This window comes from Abramis brama (assembly GCF_963993115.1).
Source record: "Abramis brama genome assembly, chromosome: 14".
NCBI classification, from domain to species: domain Eukaryota; kingdom Metazoa; phylum Chordata; class Actinopteri; order Cypriniformes; family Leuciscidae; genus Abramis; species Abramis brama.
Genome location: NC_139976.1, coordinates 38,288,561 through 38,305,819, shown reverse-complemented (window position 1 = coordinate 38,305,819; position 17,259 = coordinate 38,288,561). Strand labels below are relative to the sequence as shown.

At 37.6% G+C, this 17,259-nt stretch overlaps 1 protein-coding gene across 8 annotated transcripts in view; it reads left to right on the top strand.

Moving 5' to 3' along the window:
• Positions 1–89: 89 nt before the first annotated feature.
• Positions 90–17,259, top strand: part of LOC311095802 (myosin phosphatase Rho interacting protein) — a 72,938-nt gene continuing 55,768 nt past the window's right edge. For all 8 annotated transcript variants that reach the window (XM_084134597.1, XM_084134599.1, XM_084134600.1 and 5 more), the window contains exons 1-3: positions 90–938; positions 13,790–13,867; positions 14,398–14,463. In XM_084134597.1, the coding sequence (XP_083990723.1) occupies positions 816–938; positions 13,790–13,867; positions 14,398–14,463 (267 nt within the window). In that variant the 5' untranslated portion in view covers positions 90–815. The remainder of the gene's footprint in view (positions 939–13,789; positions 13,868–14,397; positions 14,464–17,259) is intronic.

Sequence of the window (17,259 nt, the reverse complement as noted above, 5' to 3'; positions counted from 1 at the left end):
TTGAGGGAAAGTTCCTCCATGCTCACTCAGTAGTGGCCACAGGGTGGACATCTCGAGATCAGTCCTGCTCTCGCGCTCCGAACTCTCGCGAGATCAGAAGAAATTCCAGCAGCGGCTCGCGACCTCCCTCCATTGGGAAAGCTCGAGCGCGGCTGAGGGGAGAGAAAACAGACCCTGTTCGCCCTGGAAAACCCTTTAAACCAGGCGTTTATCGCAGACCATGGAGCCGTAACGTCTGAGAGAAGACATGTACGGAACCGGAGGAGGATAAAATGTCAGGTTCACCGAACAGAGGGATTTTTAAAGCTCCGCTAAACGAGCAGCGGGAGAGGCTTGATTAGCGAGCTAACGTTAACTGACGCTAACTAACGTTAAACTTCGAGCCGGAGAGAGAATTTGCCTTTGGGATTTAAAACCAGGATATACCTCCAGTTTTTCCGTTATTTTTCATCACCTCCTAGAAGATCCAGTTTAATTGTCCCTGAGGAACACGTGAAATAATCGCTTTGTTTACCGCTTGCACAATTCCAGCATTGATTCGCGCAGAAATGAGATTAGAGAGTCGCTTTGTGAGGCAGGCCATGAACTCAACCACATCATTAACTAGAGATCTGCTTATATAACGTTAAACTACACACATTCTGCTGCTGCTGTTGGACTAGTCAGCAAAGAAAGGAGATATCCAGGTGTAAAAAAGCTGCTGATCATGTTTTGCATGTCAAGAATCGGATGAAAGAGCATCGGGATTATTACTGTCTTCTGCCTCCTCCTTTTCGCTGTTGGGATTCTGAGACGCGCACAAATACAGGAATACGATGTCGAGCGCAAAGGAAAACACGTGTAGGAAATTTCAAGCGAACATTTTCAACAAAAGCAAATGTCAGAACTGCTTCAAGCCTCGAGAACTGCATCTGCTGACGGACCAGGATCTCAATCAGGTGTGAACGCGCTTCAGTCACTCGCTTCATTTCGAATTCCTTCTAGGAACAAGCGAATTATGGAAGCCCATGTTAGAAAATAGTTCATAATCATGACAAAAAGGTGAAATTATGATAGACTACGTTATGATTTATAGGAGATCGAAATACGAAATAGATTTTTTTTTCCCTATTTAAATTTTATTCTCATAATCTATGCCAGTAAAAATATGACTATTTAGATTTGTCATAACTATGTCATAATTAGATGAAAATTCGAAATGATTACATGGGAAAAAAGAAGTTCACATAAATTGATTTTGACTTATCAACTTAATCCTAATTGTGATTTAGTAAGTCATAATTTCGAATATTATCTCAATTATTATGACTCATAATATGTCATCATTTCATCTCATAATTATGACTTTTGATTTGTGGCAGAAATCGGGTTCCATACAAAAGTGAAAATGTTGATTTGGTGAAATGCAGTTTGTTCTGCAGTGATCATGTTTGCAGTGAAGCTGATTATTGATTGTCATCAGCTGACAGCACTTTATTGATCAGTTTGCAGTGAACACTAATCAGCCTTTTGCAAAATCAACAACCCGTTTTGTTTAGAAAGGGTTTGCCCTGTTAACATAAACTAGTGTGTCATGACAGGGATTGCGACACGGCTTTTTACTGTAAGGGAAAATATGATTTACCTATCTAATATATTTATTTAGTCTACTTGAGTTTTCTGTTGTGGCTTGGAACGTTTGGAACATTGGATTGGCCAATCAGGAGCCAGCAGAGCTCTGAGTTCTGATTGGTCAGAACCACGAAAATCGCTTATTTTCTACATAGCATATTTCTGTTATGTCAGGAACTATATCTTCTAGTGAATTAATCAATTAATTTGTTAAAGATATAGTAAAGTTTTTAATTAAAATGTGTTTAATATTTGTGTATTTAGTAACCGTTCTAAGCAACAATATATAACGAATATAACCATCCTGCATTTCAAGGATCACAGTTGAAATGTTTTTGTTTCCATTTTGCAAATTAAGTTGTTTCAACATGTTACTACGTTTCATACAGAGTCAATTTCAGCTTTTTTAGACCATTTAGAATTGGGTGATTGCGTGTCAACTCAACAAGATGTGCCCGACCCAACTTTTTTGATTTTGATAATTTTTTATCTGGTGAAAGAAATCCATAAATGAAGCAGAAAGCCAAAATATTAAAGTCACAGATGTATATTGACTGAATAATCCACTATATTGTAGAGGAGGGTCAAAATGACAATTTTCTCCTGAGATTTAGAGCCAAATTACAGGGATCTAAAACATTCAGAAAGATGACAGCATCATTACTTTATTTCTACACAGAGATTTTTGTGTTTTATGCAATTCTTCTGATAGAGGGAAACAAGATACATGTGTAGTTTAAACATTGTTTATTCTTCAGACATTCCTCTTTAAGTGTAATAAGTATCAGTTAGTGCAAAGCGAGCCAGATTTGGTTTGCTAAGTTTCTGAAGTTTGGTTGATTTGACAGAATGACCCAATTAAATGATGTTTCAATGTTGAAACTGTTCAGACGACCACTAACGACTGCTGTAATCGCCCACTGCGCACACACCCCACATTCACTGTATTCCATATAACTATATTCACAATAACGCTTCTTAAACCATCTGCCACTCAACACACACTTTGGTCATTGACTGTCCATTAGCTGTGTTTGTGTGTGTTCAGTAAATCCAACATGTAAGAAGGCGTTATTTTCTGCTAGAGCGCTTTAGAGGAAACTTTTAATTAAGCCAAGGGTTGTTAATAATAACTAGCGTTTGTCAGGATTACAGGCACTTTATGACTTTGCTGTTGGAGATTGTGAAATAACTGGCCATCTCGATTCTCCACACGTGTTTAGATGTGTGTGTGTGTGTGTGTGTGAGATGAACTGACGTTGGAGTTCATTTGACCATATTTCCATATTTAGCTCTTGAAAGAGAATGATGAGAGGAAAAGTTTCAGACCATGAGGGTCTGTTGTGTGTGTGTGTGTTTTTTTAATTGATCCCATACTCGTCAATTGACGTCAGCATCCTCCAGTGTGTGTGTGTGTGTGTGTGTTGTGGTTTGAGTGAGATTACCAGCGGTTAACCCTTTCTGTGCCAGATTCATAAGTCATTGTTATGGATTACATCACTCACTAATCTCGCTAAGATGACCTTTAACGCTTTATAGCTCTGATACTGTGTAACGTGTCAGTTTATTATTTCTTTATTCTTGTTTTGACACCGTATTATCAGATTAGACACCGACCGTGAGTTAGACCAAGTACATTCTCCATTATCTTTATATAAATGGATTTTCACCCAAAAGCATTAAAACTTTAGTCCACTCAATCAGAGCTTCAAAGTTCATGAAGAGATTGTGAAATAAATCCATACGAATCGAGCCGTTTAATCTTTATATGGTTGAACAGATTTAATTCAGGCTTTTATTCACATAAAACAAATACACAGTCAAACCAGAAATTATTCAGACACCAGATATAATTTTCACTAGTGTGATCAGGACACTATAGTTCATTTATGTAAGTGAGGAGAGCAGAATAAAGTAAACTGTGACATATTATACCCAATAATTCTTCATACAGTGTAAAATATATTCAAATTTGGGACCAGAAATGATTCAGACACTTTGACCTGATCATGTTTTGCTGAAGTGTGTTTTCTTTAATTGCTAATGCTCTTTTTACACACAGACTGAACACAATGAAGCATTGCTTGGTGATTGGTTGAGCTAAACTGGTATTATCTAATTGTGTAGTTAAATTTAACAGCTGACAGATATTCAACATAATTCATGTGTGAGACAGTCTAACAGAAGGACGGACAAAACCAGTCAAATATCAGCTGAGTTCTGCTCATATTTTATTACCATTTTCTAAACTATAGCGAATAAACTGTAATAATGAGAGAAATGTTGAAGCTGTCTGAATAAACTCTGGTCTGACTGTATTTGGTCAACAGAAGCAGTGAGGCTGGAAGTGATCTAATAGTGACATCAGAAACATTTTTCAGGTGTGCCGTAATCAGATCTAATATTCTGTCACCCGGCAAAGCAGAATATTCCAATCTCAATTAGTTTGCATCCATTTTGCCAAGAATGATTTTGGCCTTTCAAGCTGTTTGCCTTATTCTGTTGATTGGTGAATAACTGTCAAACATAGTTTGCCTTCATAGTTTTCCAAATTGAGAGATAGTGCCACTTAATCAGCCGAAACGTTGATCAAATGCGAATCTATAATCAGGGTTCCCACGGGTCCTTGAAATCCTCGAAAGTTTGTGAATGGGGATGCACGATGATATCGGCACAATATCGGTATCGGCCGATAAAAGCTTTAAATGACATCGGCCGATATGAATATTTCTGCCGATGAGCCTTGCCGATAGGGGGGCGTGTTTCCTATGTGCGTGACGACCGTGAACGTAGCATGAGCCAGCAACTTAAACTTCCAACATGTGGAGGCATTTCCAGCATGAGCATCAGTGTGGTTTGAGATGTGCTGGGGACAGAGACGTGTGCTGGGTACAATGACGCAGTCATTTTTTTTCTCTTTCATGCAGGTCATGTTTTGAAAGACGATGTCCTGGACCTGTAGCTTACTAATGTAAGCTCTCCAAGCTACTATGCTCTCCACAGAGCATAAAATATTTATTTTATTTTATTTTTCGTGTTCGCATTTATGAGGAAAAACAGTGACCGTTCTCGGTTACGGACGTGAGCGCTCTGAAAGCGGCACTAAAAGAGACTGCTTTAAAACTTTCACAGAGACCTCAAACAGAAAGCACAAAGCGTTTCTAAGTGAATTTCGTTTTGTATTAATTGTATCTTAATTTTAATCAGTGTTTCATCAACCAATTGCATGGATTGCAACTGGAGTTAGTCTCATAAATGAAACGAAACTCAGCATAGCCTACTTGCCTCACAGACCTGAGAAATATATCTATTATCTACAGTACGTTTGAAATCATATTTTTAAACGGAACAATTCAAAACGAAAGAAAACTATGTAATCCGAAATGTGCGTTTCTCTCTGGCGCGTTCACTACTGCGAAGATCGCGAGTCAGTCAACTTCATCTTTGCAGCCGACACAGAAAACACTTGTTTATTAATAAACAATTAAAATGTCTCCTTGCTATATTTTACATATTCATAATCATTACTTTTGCGGTTCTTTGTGACAACTTTTAGTTGCTTTATTGGCAGCGCCACCCTTACATGTTACATGAACGCGTCACCACTGCATCAGCACCGAAAACAGGGAAGCATTTGGTAGACCTGTTCAAGTAGAAGATGTAGCCTATATTTTTTATTTGAATTTTTTATTTTTTTTTACTCCTAAGGACTGAAGTTTGAAGTCTGAACTTAAAAATAAAATGTGGCACTGGCATATCATTTATTCTCCAAGTGAAATAATTTACCTATTTTTCAGGGGTGAATGTCTGTCTACATTTGTAAAATTATACATTTATGGTAGAATCAAATGTTGTTTTGTTTGTCTTGTGTATTGCCTTATCTACAACACATGAGTGTAATACGGTAAAGGTAGTACAGGAGAGAGACTTGGATTTCTCTTCAGTAAAATTAAAGTGTAAATATATCAGGGGGAAAATGTGTATATATATCGGTATCGGCATCGGATAAAATTAGTTTGAAAATATCGAATATCGGCCAAAATGCAATATTGTGCATCCCTATTTGTGAATATGAAAAAAATAAAATAAAATAAATCAAGGCCCTGGAAAGTTGTTGAGAGTGAACAAACACACTCACACACACACACACACACACACACACACACACACACACACACACACAGGCCCTTGAAAGTGCATGAATTTATTTTGTGCAAGAAGTTTTCTGGATAAAATTCCGTATTATTCCCTCCAATCCGCTAATGTGTTATTCCGCCAACACTTCGTGGCCTATGCGCACTAGCTTGCTTGATTTACGTTAGTTACGCGCGTTTACATGTTACGTTAAGTGCTTCCCGCTTGAGGTACTTTGTGTTGTACGTTGCCATGACATTCACACGCGCAAAACTGAAACAATGTATCTTACAAGGTAACACGATGCAACCTTGCTCTCGCTTGTAATGTGTCCCACATTAAGTGCTTGAGTTTGAGGGTATTGGACCTGGAAAGTCCTTGAATTTGAAGTTAACCGAGGAGTGGGAACCTTGAGTGTAATGTATATGAAAAAAATCAGAAGTTAGTTGGCTGATCTGTTCCTCTCTATCTCTCGCAGAGGAAGTGTAATGTGACAGTATACGTTGATGTTTGAGCCAAACGGCTCCTCTGAGGGAATGTTGGCAGCGCACCGCCGTAGACGCACCCGGGGGGGAAATGCTCTCAAAATACTGTAATTTTCACTGACTTGTTTCTTAAAGTATGTTCAGTCTTGACTTCTCTCAAGCGAGACTCCATCTATACGCAGACCGGGTCTGTTTTTCTGTTAAACATCTCCCATAGCAAACTGTGGTAGTGACTGGCATTTTTCTAATAACTTAATCACAAATAGTTGCATTATATATAGCATAATAATATATCCACTGCCGTTTAAAAGTTTGGGGTTGGTACGATTTATGTTTTTAAAAAGTCTATTCTGCTCACCAAAGCTGCATTTATTTGATTAAAATAAAAAATAAAATAAAAAACAGTGATATTATGAAATATTATATCTGTGAATATATAGTAAAGTGTAATTTATTCCTGTGATCAAAGCTGAATTTTCAGCATCATTACTCCAGTCTTCAGTGTCACATGATCCTTCACAAATCATTCTAATATGAGGATTTCATGCTCAAGAAGCATTTATCATTATTATTAATGTTGAAAACAGTAATGTACAATTTCTTTTTTCAGGATTCTTTGATGTATAGAAAGTTCAAACGAACAGCGTTGATCTGAAATAGAAAGCTTTTTGTAACATTATACACTTCCGTTCAAAAGTTTGGGGTCAGAAAGAATTAGTTTTTTGGGGGGGGAGAGAAATAAAATAAATCAATACTTTTATTCAGCAAGGATGCATTAAATTGATCAAAAGTTAAAGACAAAAGATTCTATTTCAAATAAATGGAAAAAAAATAAACAAACTTTCTATTCATTAACGAAGCATTAAATATCTTCAGCGTGAAGGTGGATCTTATCAATATTGCTTGCTGATGTTATTTTATGTTTCTATGTATTTATTTATAGAAATTTACTTGAGTTATTTACTATTCATGGACAGCACTTTGGTCCATTCTAATGGTTTTGAAAGTGCTTTATGAAGTTGAGTTGAGTACAGGGACAAATTTATATTGGAATATTATTTAAAAAAGCAAAAACGTCTTCAGAAGCTCAGTGCAGAAATTGAAATGCTATAATATAAATCCAGCTGCCTACATTTTTACTTCAGTGTCCAGCCCACATGTTAAAAATCAAAAGTTGCATCATTGAAGCGTCCCAGTGTGATTCTCATGCAGTGACTGTTCACTGTAGAAATTAAATATAGTTTCATCTTTGTTAAAGCTGTATTTTGTTGTTTTATTAACATTAATGACACAGACAACAGTAGGAATGTTAGGCTGACGTCACTTTAAGACCGAATACACTGACAAACATTCGGTTTCCTCCTCAACTGTTCACTGATGACATAACCGAGAGAATACTTGCTGAGACGTGCATTTAGACGGGTGTCCTTTCAAGTGAAAGAAAACATAAAAAGAGGAATCAGTTCGGTGTTCGAGCGCTGACTGAAACATCTCTCTCTCTCTCTCTCTCTCTCTCTCTCTCTCTCTCTCTCTCTCTCTCTCTCTCTCTCTCTCTCTCTCTCTCTCTCTGCGAGTGTGTGAAGCTGTGCGCACAGATAACTAGCAGTCGACCGATATTGTTTTTTTGATGGCCGATGCCGATATCTTAGAGAGCAGGGTGGCCGATATAAAGCGAATATTTTATGTATATATATACACTCACCTAAAGGATTATTAGGAACACCATACTAATACTGTGTTTGACCCCCTTTCGCCTTCAGAACTGCCTTAATTCTACGTGGCATTGATTCAACAAGGTGCTGAAAGCATTCTTTAGAAATGTTGGCCCATATTGATAGTAGTGTTGCACGGTGTACCGATACTTCAAAAGTATCGCGATACTCGGAAATTAAAAACGTCACGATACCTACATTTATCAGTATCGATACTTAAAAAAAAAAAAAAAAAAAAAAAAAAAACGCCTCCCTATGGACGTCTGTGTTTTTTTCCTGACGCACGCAGCAAAGAACCTGCCGCTGTCAGTGTCATGTGACAAAACACTACAGTGAGATGGCTGCATGTGCGAGCACAAGTGGTCCACGACTCGTTGAAAAAGATGACGCGAGGAGTGACATATGGAAGTACGTTGCCTACCTTGCTCTGTTGCACGGTGCACCGATACTTCAAAAGTAAATCGGAAATGAAAAACGTCACGATTCCTTAATTTATTAGTATCGATACTTCTAAGAATGACCGCGTTCCAGATTTGTAAGGCCGGCGACACACTGGCTGCGTGTCATGTCCGTTTTTATTTCGGCTCCCATGTTAACTGCCTGCGTGACACGCCTGGGCGCAGCTCGAGACGCGCGGAAAACGCGTGCATGTTAAAAATAGAACAGACGCCTATTTTTCACGACACGCAAGCGTGTTGGAAGCGTTTCCAGGCAAAATAGAATAGGAAAAGATGTTTCTATGTCATTTTGACACGAATACATATTAATAAATGACATTTTGATGTTTGTATATACGGTTCAAACAAGAACGAATTATTCTGTAGCCTATTTTGCCGTCAACACTGCCGACGTTGTCTTTGCTGCTATATAACATGAAGTATAGGCCTTCCACAACTCTCTCCCCACATGTCAAATATATCACCAATGAGGCGTATCATATGTTATACCAATATTAAACATTGTTTAATATAATCGCTGTTCATATTTTTATTCAAAGTTCAGAATCAAGATAAAGCTCTTATGTTTCTTATGATAAATGAGATAATGCTGCTAAATTTATTAAAAAAAAAATTACCTTGAATGTCATTGCTCTAATTTATTTTTTATATTTTGATATTTCATATTTTGTTCAAATGTTTAATATAGCCTATCTGCTGTTCATATGTTAATTTATTAGTGTGTTATATGATTAGAATGTTGTCCCGGTTTTAAAATAAAGCACAGCAATGATATTTGAGAGTGTTTCTCTCTTTTCAGGAAAAGTATCGAAAAAGTATCGAAATCGCAATACTTGACTTGGTATCGGTATCGAAACAATAATTTTGGTATCGTGACAACACTAATTGATAGGATAGCATCTTGCAGTTGATGGAGATTTGTGGGATGCACATCCAGGGCACGAAGCTCCCGTACCACCACATCCGAAAGATGCTCTATTGGGTTGAGATCTGGTGACTGTGGGGGCCATTTTAGTACAGTGGACCAGGACCACACCCCTAAATGCATTGAAGCAACTGCCATGTGATTGGTTGATTAGCTTAGATAATTGCATTAATGAGAAATTGAACAGGTGTTCCTAATAATCCTTTAGGTGAGTGTATATATATATATATACACACACTTTATATTTATTTTAATCAAATTAATACATCTTTAATAAAACAAATCTTAAAGACAAGGTAACGCTAATATTACATACAGCACACAGTGAAAACGATATGAATATGACACAGTGGGCAACTGGATATAGCACAGCATATTTTAAAATGAAGGATTTAAAGTTTTTCGATCGCGTCTCCTGTGAAGCGGATCTTCTGTTCGCATTCACTCACTTCACTCGACCGTCACTCGCAGTAACACGGTTATCAGGCTACAAATGCACACTTCACAAGATATCACAGCTGGATTCGATTAAATCTGCAAGGTTTGTGAAATTAAATGTTTATTAGATATTCAGATATTTGTTTAAATGACGTAGATGCGCATTTGCTGAATGTTGACGGTAAATGAGAAAGTATTTTAGCCTGATTGTTTGCCTTTTCTGTTATAAATTATATTAAAGCAAACGCTTTACTTTTTCTCTTACCATTTACTTTCTTTGTTTACCAGTTCTGTCTAACAAAGTATTAGATATGACTGACAGAGATCGTCAACTAATGAAGACGGAGATCGTAAACTAATGAAGACAGAGAATGTGAGTGAGCGCTGTGTGATCTCAGCGCCACCCGTCAAAATAAAAGTCCCGCTTCCAACACATCGGCCAATCAGAAAAACTTATCGGCCGATGCCGATATTTTAAAAATAGCAAATATCGGCCGATATATCGGTCGACCACTACAGATAACGCACAAGTCCTGATTTTCACCTCCTCTTCTGCGTTTAAAATTGTTTAAATGTGTAAATTGGCAAGACAAAACACGTCCAGATTATAAACTTTCAGTCTGTGATGGTTAAATTTAGCAGTTAATCCGCGAATCCCAACTGCAACCCGTTGCACCGCTAATATAAATCCAGCTGCCTACATTTTGTGTAACACTTCCTCAAGTTTTAATTTTCATACAATTTCCATACACAGCAGCAGCTAAATGAGAAAGCTCGAATGGTATTTGGCTTTTTTAAAGCTCTACAGGGCCAAAATAGACATTTTCTGGTGGGAATATTCTATAAAAAAGAAAAATGTGTTCAGAAGCTCGATGCAGAAATGGAAATGCGATTAATATAAATCCAGCTGCCTACATTTCGTCTTGCTTTTACACTTGTTTTTTTGCTTCAGTGTCCAGCCCACATGTTATAAATGGAAAGTTGCATCACTGCAGCGTCCCAGTGTGATTCCCATGCAGAGGCGCTTGTGAAAGGAAGTGTGTGTTGGGAAAGTGGATCAGAGTTTCCCAGAGGTCGATCCCACTTCTGAGGCTGTGGTTCGGCCCGGTGGGTGTTGGGTTTAGTTTAGACGGGGGGGTGAAAGTTCAGGGCGAGTGTGTCCAGCGCTGAGGGGGAGGCGGAGGGTAAAGTGGGCCGCTGGGACGAACCTGGGAGGAAATTGGGAGTTAAATGTGATCCGTGAAGCTGGAGAGCGGAAGTGGCCCTTCAATGTGTGGAGGAAAACACTCGGGTGTGTCTCGCCTCTCTCTCATACGCTGGAGTCACACACTTCTGATACCGAGTCACAGCTGTGTTTTGTTTTGCTTCCAATCCCCCACCTCGTCCAAAGAGGAAAGAGGCTAAATTTGGTCCCTGGGTATCCTCTGGTGTTTGTTTTTTTGGGGGGGTTTTAACAGAAAGAAAAAGGGTAAATAAAAGTGTGGCTTGACAAAACAATGAAAGCGCATAGTCTGCATGATTAAAGAAAATTAACAAATTCAAGTTTTCCTGTATAGCTCAAACAGTAGAGCGCTTGCAACGCCAAGGTCATGGGTTCGATTCCCAGGGAAAGCTAGAACTGATAAGAATGTAAATGTGTACATTGAAATGCAATGCAAGTCGCTTTGGATAAAAGCGTCTGCCAAATGCTTAAATGTAAATGTTAACAGAAAATGAATGCGGGAAATAAGATTCAGCCTCTGTTGTTTTAAAGACGTATTTATGGGTCGTAGGTCTGGGTATCGTTAAATGTTCGATACCTCTACCATGACTCGATACCGGTTCCTAAACGATCATTTTTTTCGTTAACAATTTTATGAACAGATAATGTTATAGCAGAGGCTGTAATAATGTAATTTAATTTAATTTAATCCTCAGGTTTCCTCTGTTGTTTTAAAGACGTATTTATGGGTTGTGATCAACTCTATGGATTGATTTTTTTTATTTTTTTGATTGGCAGCATCTTAAGTAGTAGTTTACTTCAGAATTAAAATTTCCTGATAATTTACTCTCCCTCACGTCGTCCAAGATGTTCAAGTCTTTCTTTCTTCAGTCGAAAAGAAATGAAGGTTTTTGAGGAAAACACTCCAGGATGTTTCTCCATATAGTGTCTTCAATGGGGTCCAACGGGTTGAAGGTCCAAATGTGAGTTTCAGTGCAGCTTCAAAGTCTCGACACGATCCAGCCGAGGAATAAGAGTCTCATCTAGACAAACCAGCGGACATTTTAGAACAAAATAAACATTTATATACTTTTTAACCACAAATGCAGGTCTTGCACTGGCTGTGATGCGACACACATTACGTAATCAGGTTGAAAGGTCAAGCGGGACGTAGGGGGAAGAACAGACCCAGTGTTTACAAAGCAAACGTGCAAAGACTAAGTCAAACGCCATTTACAAAAAAAATAAAAAATAAAGGTAAAACAATGATGTCGAGACTTTGAAGCTGCACTGAAACTCACATCTGGTCCTTCAACCCGTTGCACCCATTTCCAGTCTCATCTCTGTAACATTTCTACGTAGGTTTGTAACTAATTTGCATGAATGGTCTTCATTGGCTGAACAGCGTCTCTTAGCTCCGCCCTCAAACACTGTAGTGTATCTGAGACTGGAAGAGTTTGGTTCGTGTTGTTCGTGTCGAGAAGACGCTGTTTCTGCTGACAAAGCAAATCCACTTTGATGAGATTGATACGGTGAAACCCACGCCATCGTTACTGTTCGTATCACTGTGATCAAGAGCTGAGATTCAGATATGATAATGAGCGTTTGCTTTCTGACCAATCAGAACAGAGCAGCTCTCAGGGAGGCGGGGCTTAGAGAGACTGAATCTTCAATCGAAGCGTTTCAGACACTGGGAGGAAAGAGCTGATGTGCAGTGGAGATCATGAGGAAATCTAAGTGTTTTTTGACCTTGAATGCATTTAAACCTGTTAGAGGAGACTCTAAAACAGGAACCATAATAGGGGCACTTAAACATTACATGGCAACTTTACAAATTCAAAGTCCTTGTTTTGGATGCGAGGGTAAAGAATATTCAATTCAGACATTTCAAGTCATGGCATATTCCGTGAGAAGACACGATCACAAATGTGTCAGCCACATCATCTTTAAATAAGATGAGCTCGCATTTTTGATCCCAGGTGAGACGCATTTATTACCTTTGAGGCAAAACATCTGCTCTATAGGGAAGCTTTATTAACCTGCCTAGTCCTGCTCAACTGCGTCTAAGCTTGCACATGTGGCTCCCCTTCTGAAGGGCTTTTATTAGACGTTCGAATTGATTTGAAATCTCAATTTTTCCTGAAAAATTATACCATTTTACTAGGGCTGCCCTCGACTAAAGCTTTTTCTAGTTGACTAACCGCATGTTTATATTAATAAGCAATAAAGCATAATGTGCCTTTAATTGCCTGTATAAAATACGTATAGCCTAATCAGCGCTCAGATTCGAACATAAAGCTGCACCACCTAATGATTATAAATGTGTCGTGAAAAAAACAGATTGAGACTAAACATTTTAATAATTTATTGATAATGTTTTCTGTGTTTTCGGCTGCAGAGATTAAGTCACGATGCTGACTCGTCATCTATATGCTCGTTTCATACGGATTACATAATCTGAGAATATTCATTCTCCACTGGAATCTGTTCATTCAAATGTAAAAACTGTCAAGCTTTCTATAGATATATTCCTCATGTCTGTGAAGCAAGTATACGCTGAGTTTCAGTTCATTTATGATGCGCTCAAGTTCAAGATCGACAGAAAGCATCATTATTTTACAAAAGCACAACGTTTTGCTGTTACTGTGAGTTGACAGAGATAAGAGTAGAGCCTTCACAGTTTGCATTACTCTCATCCGTATGAGCAAAAATGAGGGAGTATTTTAAGTTAAATGCGAGTGACAACCAAATGTTCCTCCACAAATGACTCCAATATGCACCTTTATTGATTGAAGATTTATTAATATGTGTTGATGTTGTTGCAGGCCAAGCCGATCTATGGCGGATGGCTGTGTTTGGCTCCCGAGGGAACGGACTTTGACAATCCCATGCAAAGATCCCGGGTAAGAGACATGACGCTACTTGTGGGGAAAGATGTCGTCTGTTTGTGTTAGTATCTTGACATGCACTGTACACAAATAATGATAATACATTTTATTTATAATGCGCTTTTCTCACACCCAAAGCGCTAACAGAGTAAAAGACAAAAAAATTAATAAAAAATACAATAATAAACAAATAATACAATATGTAAATATTATTATTATTATTATTATTATTATTGTTATTATTATAACGGCCCATTTCAAATGTACAATAATGTAATGTCTTTGAATTATTTTCATTTGTCAGCAAATGCTCATGCTATTAATTTGATTCACTACTTGGCATATGTCAGTAATTTAAGCTGTGATGAAACCGATATTTCTACGATCTTTTCTACTGTATTGTGACGTACATCTGAAAAAATGCATGGTTGGGAAATTATGAGGTAATAAAATGCATGCATTTTCATTTCTTTTTGACTATCAATTGACAGTTGTATGTTTGAGTGAATATGAATGACATTTAATGCTCTTTTCTTTCAACGCAGAAATGGCAACGGCGATTCTTCGTCCTTTATGAACACGGCTGCTTGCGCTTTGCACTGGATGAATCGGTAAGCTGTCCGTTCTTTAGACCTTCTGATCCCACATTTGCGATCTGTCCATCGAATTGCTGAGTTGAGAGAATATATTCATGTTCTTCAAACAAACCGAACCAAACACCAACTTCAGTGAATCCTCTCCAATAAAAGAAATAGTGCTGGGCAACGATTAATCTCATCCAAAATAAAAGTCAGTTTACATCATATATATGTGTACTAAGGTGGCCCTTATTTTTCAAGTTTTGATTTATAATTGTCTGACCCCCTCAAGTATGTCCAATACATGAAAAAATAATTCAGGCAAAATAGGAGCTCATTTGAACAATATTTAGAGGTGGCTCGATGACGTTGAAATTTTGTATAATCAGTTATTATGCTCAATTTGTGATAATTACCACTTGCCTAATTTTATCTAAACTATTTAAATTACATACTTGCTTATTTAATGGCAATTCTGAATTTACACCTATTTTGCACAAAATATATTCTATGCATTTTTTGCAGAAGCATAAATTGTGTTAACGACGGGCTAACGAAGCCACGTTCACAGAAATGCGTGGTGTTAAGAAACTATGAACTATTGACTATGAACTGTGCAAACTTAGTCCAGGCAAAGTAGCGTTTTACGACAGACTAACTGTAAAATAATTTTTTGCAGCTTAGATCATTTCTATGAGGTGTACTTTCACTGTGTAAAGTTTTATTGTGGTAGGAGTAAAGGAAAAAATTAAGCCTATGCGGGTGTATTTTGGGTAGCCTATATTCGATTAGTGTATAGCTCATTTGCATATTCAAATTCATTTTCAAAGAAACTTGCAATACAAAAAATTTGACTCTTCATGGGTACTTTCATTGTGTAAAGTTTCATTTTGATAGGAGTAAAGGAAAAAAATAGCCCCATTGGGGTGTATTGTTGCCTGGCCTTATTGGCACATCTCGGATGGATGAGAATTTAACATATTTCCTCAACTAGGATTTCTTAGGACTTTTAGTATGTTGTTCTGGACACCTCATAGAAATGATCTAAGCTGCAAAAAATTATTTTACAATTAGTTCTATTTTTGGCTCCAAAATTAGTTACTTTGCCTGGACTAACTGTGAAAAGATGCGTATCATCAGTTATCTTACAATAGTCAAATGTATGTTGTGTAAGATATATTTGGTTAAATAATTAATATAGTACTCACATTGAACTGTGATCAAGTAATAGGCTATGTGATTTGATGAATTCTGCAAACTGTGTATAGTATTGAATACAATGCTCAATGCTAAACGTTTTAGAATGAAAAATTTTGCTGACTTGCAGAATTGCCTACAAAAACAGCGAACTTTGATGTGCTTGAGCTACCTCTAAATATTAATATTTTTGCCCCATTTTTTTTCTGGGGTGTTTTTAGCATAAATGGAACAAATCTAGCGGGTCAGGCTGCAGAAAAACGGAAAAAAATTTAACATTTAAGGGCCACCCTAATGTGTACTGTGTATAATTAATTTGTATTTATAAATTTCACACATTAAAAAATTCACACATATGCATGTATATATTTAATACTTGCATGTATATACTGTATATGCATTTATACATCATTTATATTATATATAAATATTTTATATATAAGTAACATGCATGTGTGTGTATTTATATATACAAAATAATTATACACAGCACACAAATATATGATATAAACAAACTTTTATTTTGGATGCGATTAATCGTTTCCCAGCACTAAAATAATCCATTCTGAGATGAGAAGGGCCGAGAGCGCCGGCTGCGATGTGAACGAACAGGACTCGGTGGCGTTGTTAATGAGAGCCCGACTCGCCCTGTTTGTTTCACAGGAATGTGACATGGATGACCAAATTAGCCGGCTGATCTGCCCGGCGATTACAGCGTTTGCATGTAAACACTGAAGCCCACACACAGGCTCGGCGCTAGGAGAACGAGAGCCGCCGCGACCCTTGACCCCATCGCTCACGCTATCTGCTTACTACAGGAATGCCCATTACAGCGGCACAATTTATCATTCTGCTGCGCAACACGAGGCAAACGCCGACTTGCGTGACTGGAGTCACATCATGAAGTCAAGTCTCCTTCATTTATACAGCGCTTTAACAATATAGTGTTTCACAGCAGCTTTACAGTGAGAACACGAGATTACAGTAACAGAGATTGTTCAGGCTTTACAGCAGATCTAGAATAAAGTTATTGTCCAGATAAAGTTAGTTTTGATTGATTCACTTCCATTGCAAAGATCATTAGTTATTAACTTATAACTAACTCGTCTGGCCTTAACTCATAATACAGGATTGTGCAGATGGCTGAGGGAGGACACTGTCTGTATTTCCAGTGAGTAGTGAAGACAATAAAAGCTCGTTCAGGGCAATACAGAGTTTCCTGCCATTGTTTTGCTTTGCAAATGCTGTCAGCCCTCGTGTCTTCATAGTCTTTTCATCCAGTTTCAGGAAATTCTGTTAAATTAGGTCACGAATATGAACGCTTCAGAGTATGGATTTAAGCAACAACGTTTTATTTGTGCCGCAGAAATGATGTGCTTCATGTTGTTGAGGATTCCAGAAACTCTTTCGCATGTTATAGTGTTGAAATCTCTCGTAAAGGCGGTGTAATTCTTATCATTTAACTTATAAGAGGCTAAATGATTTTTCATGAATGTCTTCTTTGATTTTCTCTTCTCTCCTGGGAAGCTTAGAATCGGTTTTACTACGATATATATTGAGATCTTCTGTTTCCTTAGTGAATTTTCTTTTCAACTCATTGAAAAACATGCCTAAAACAACACTTGCAAAACT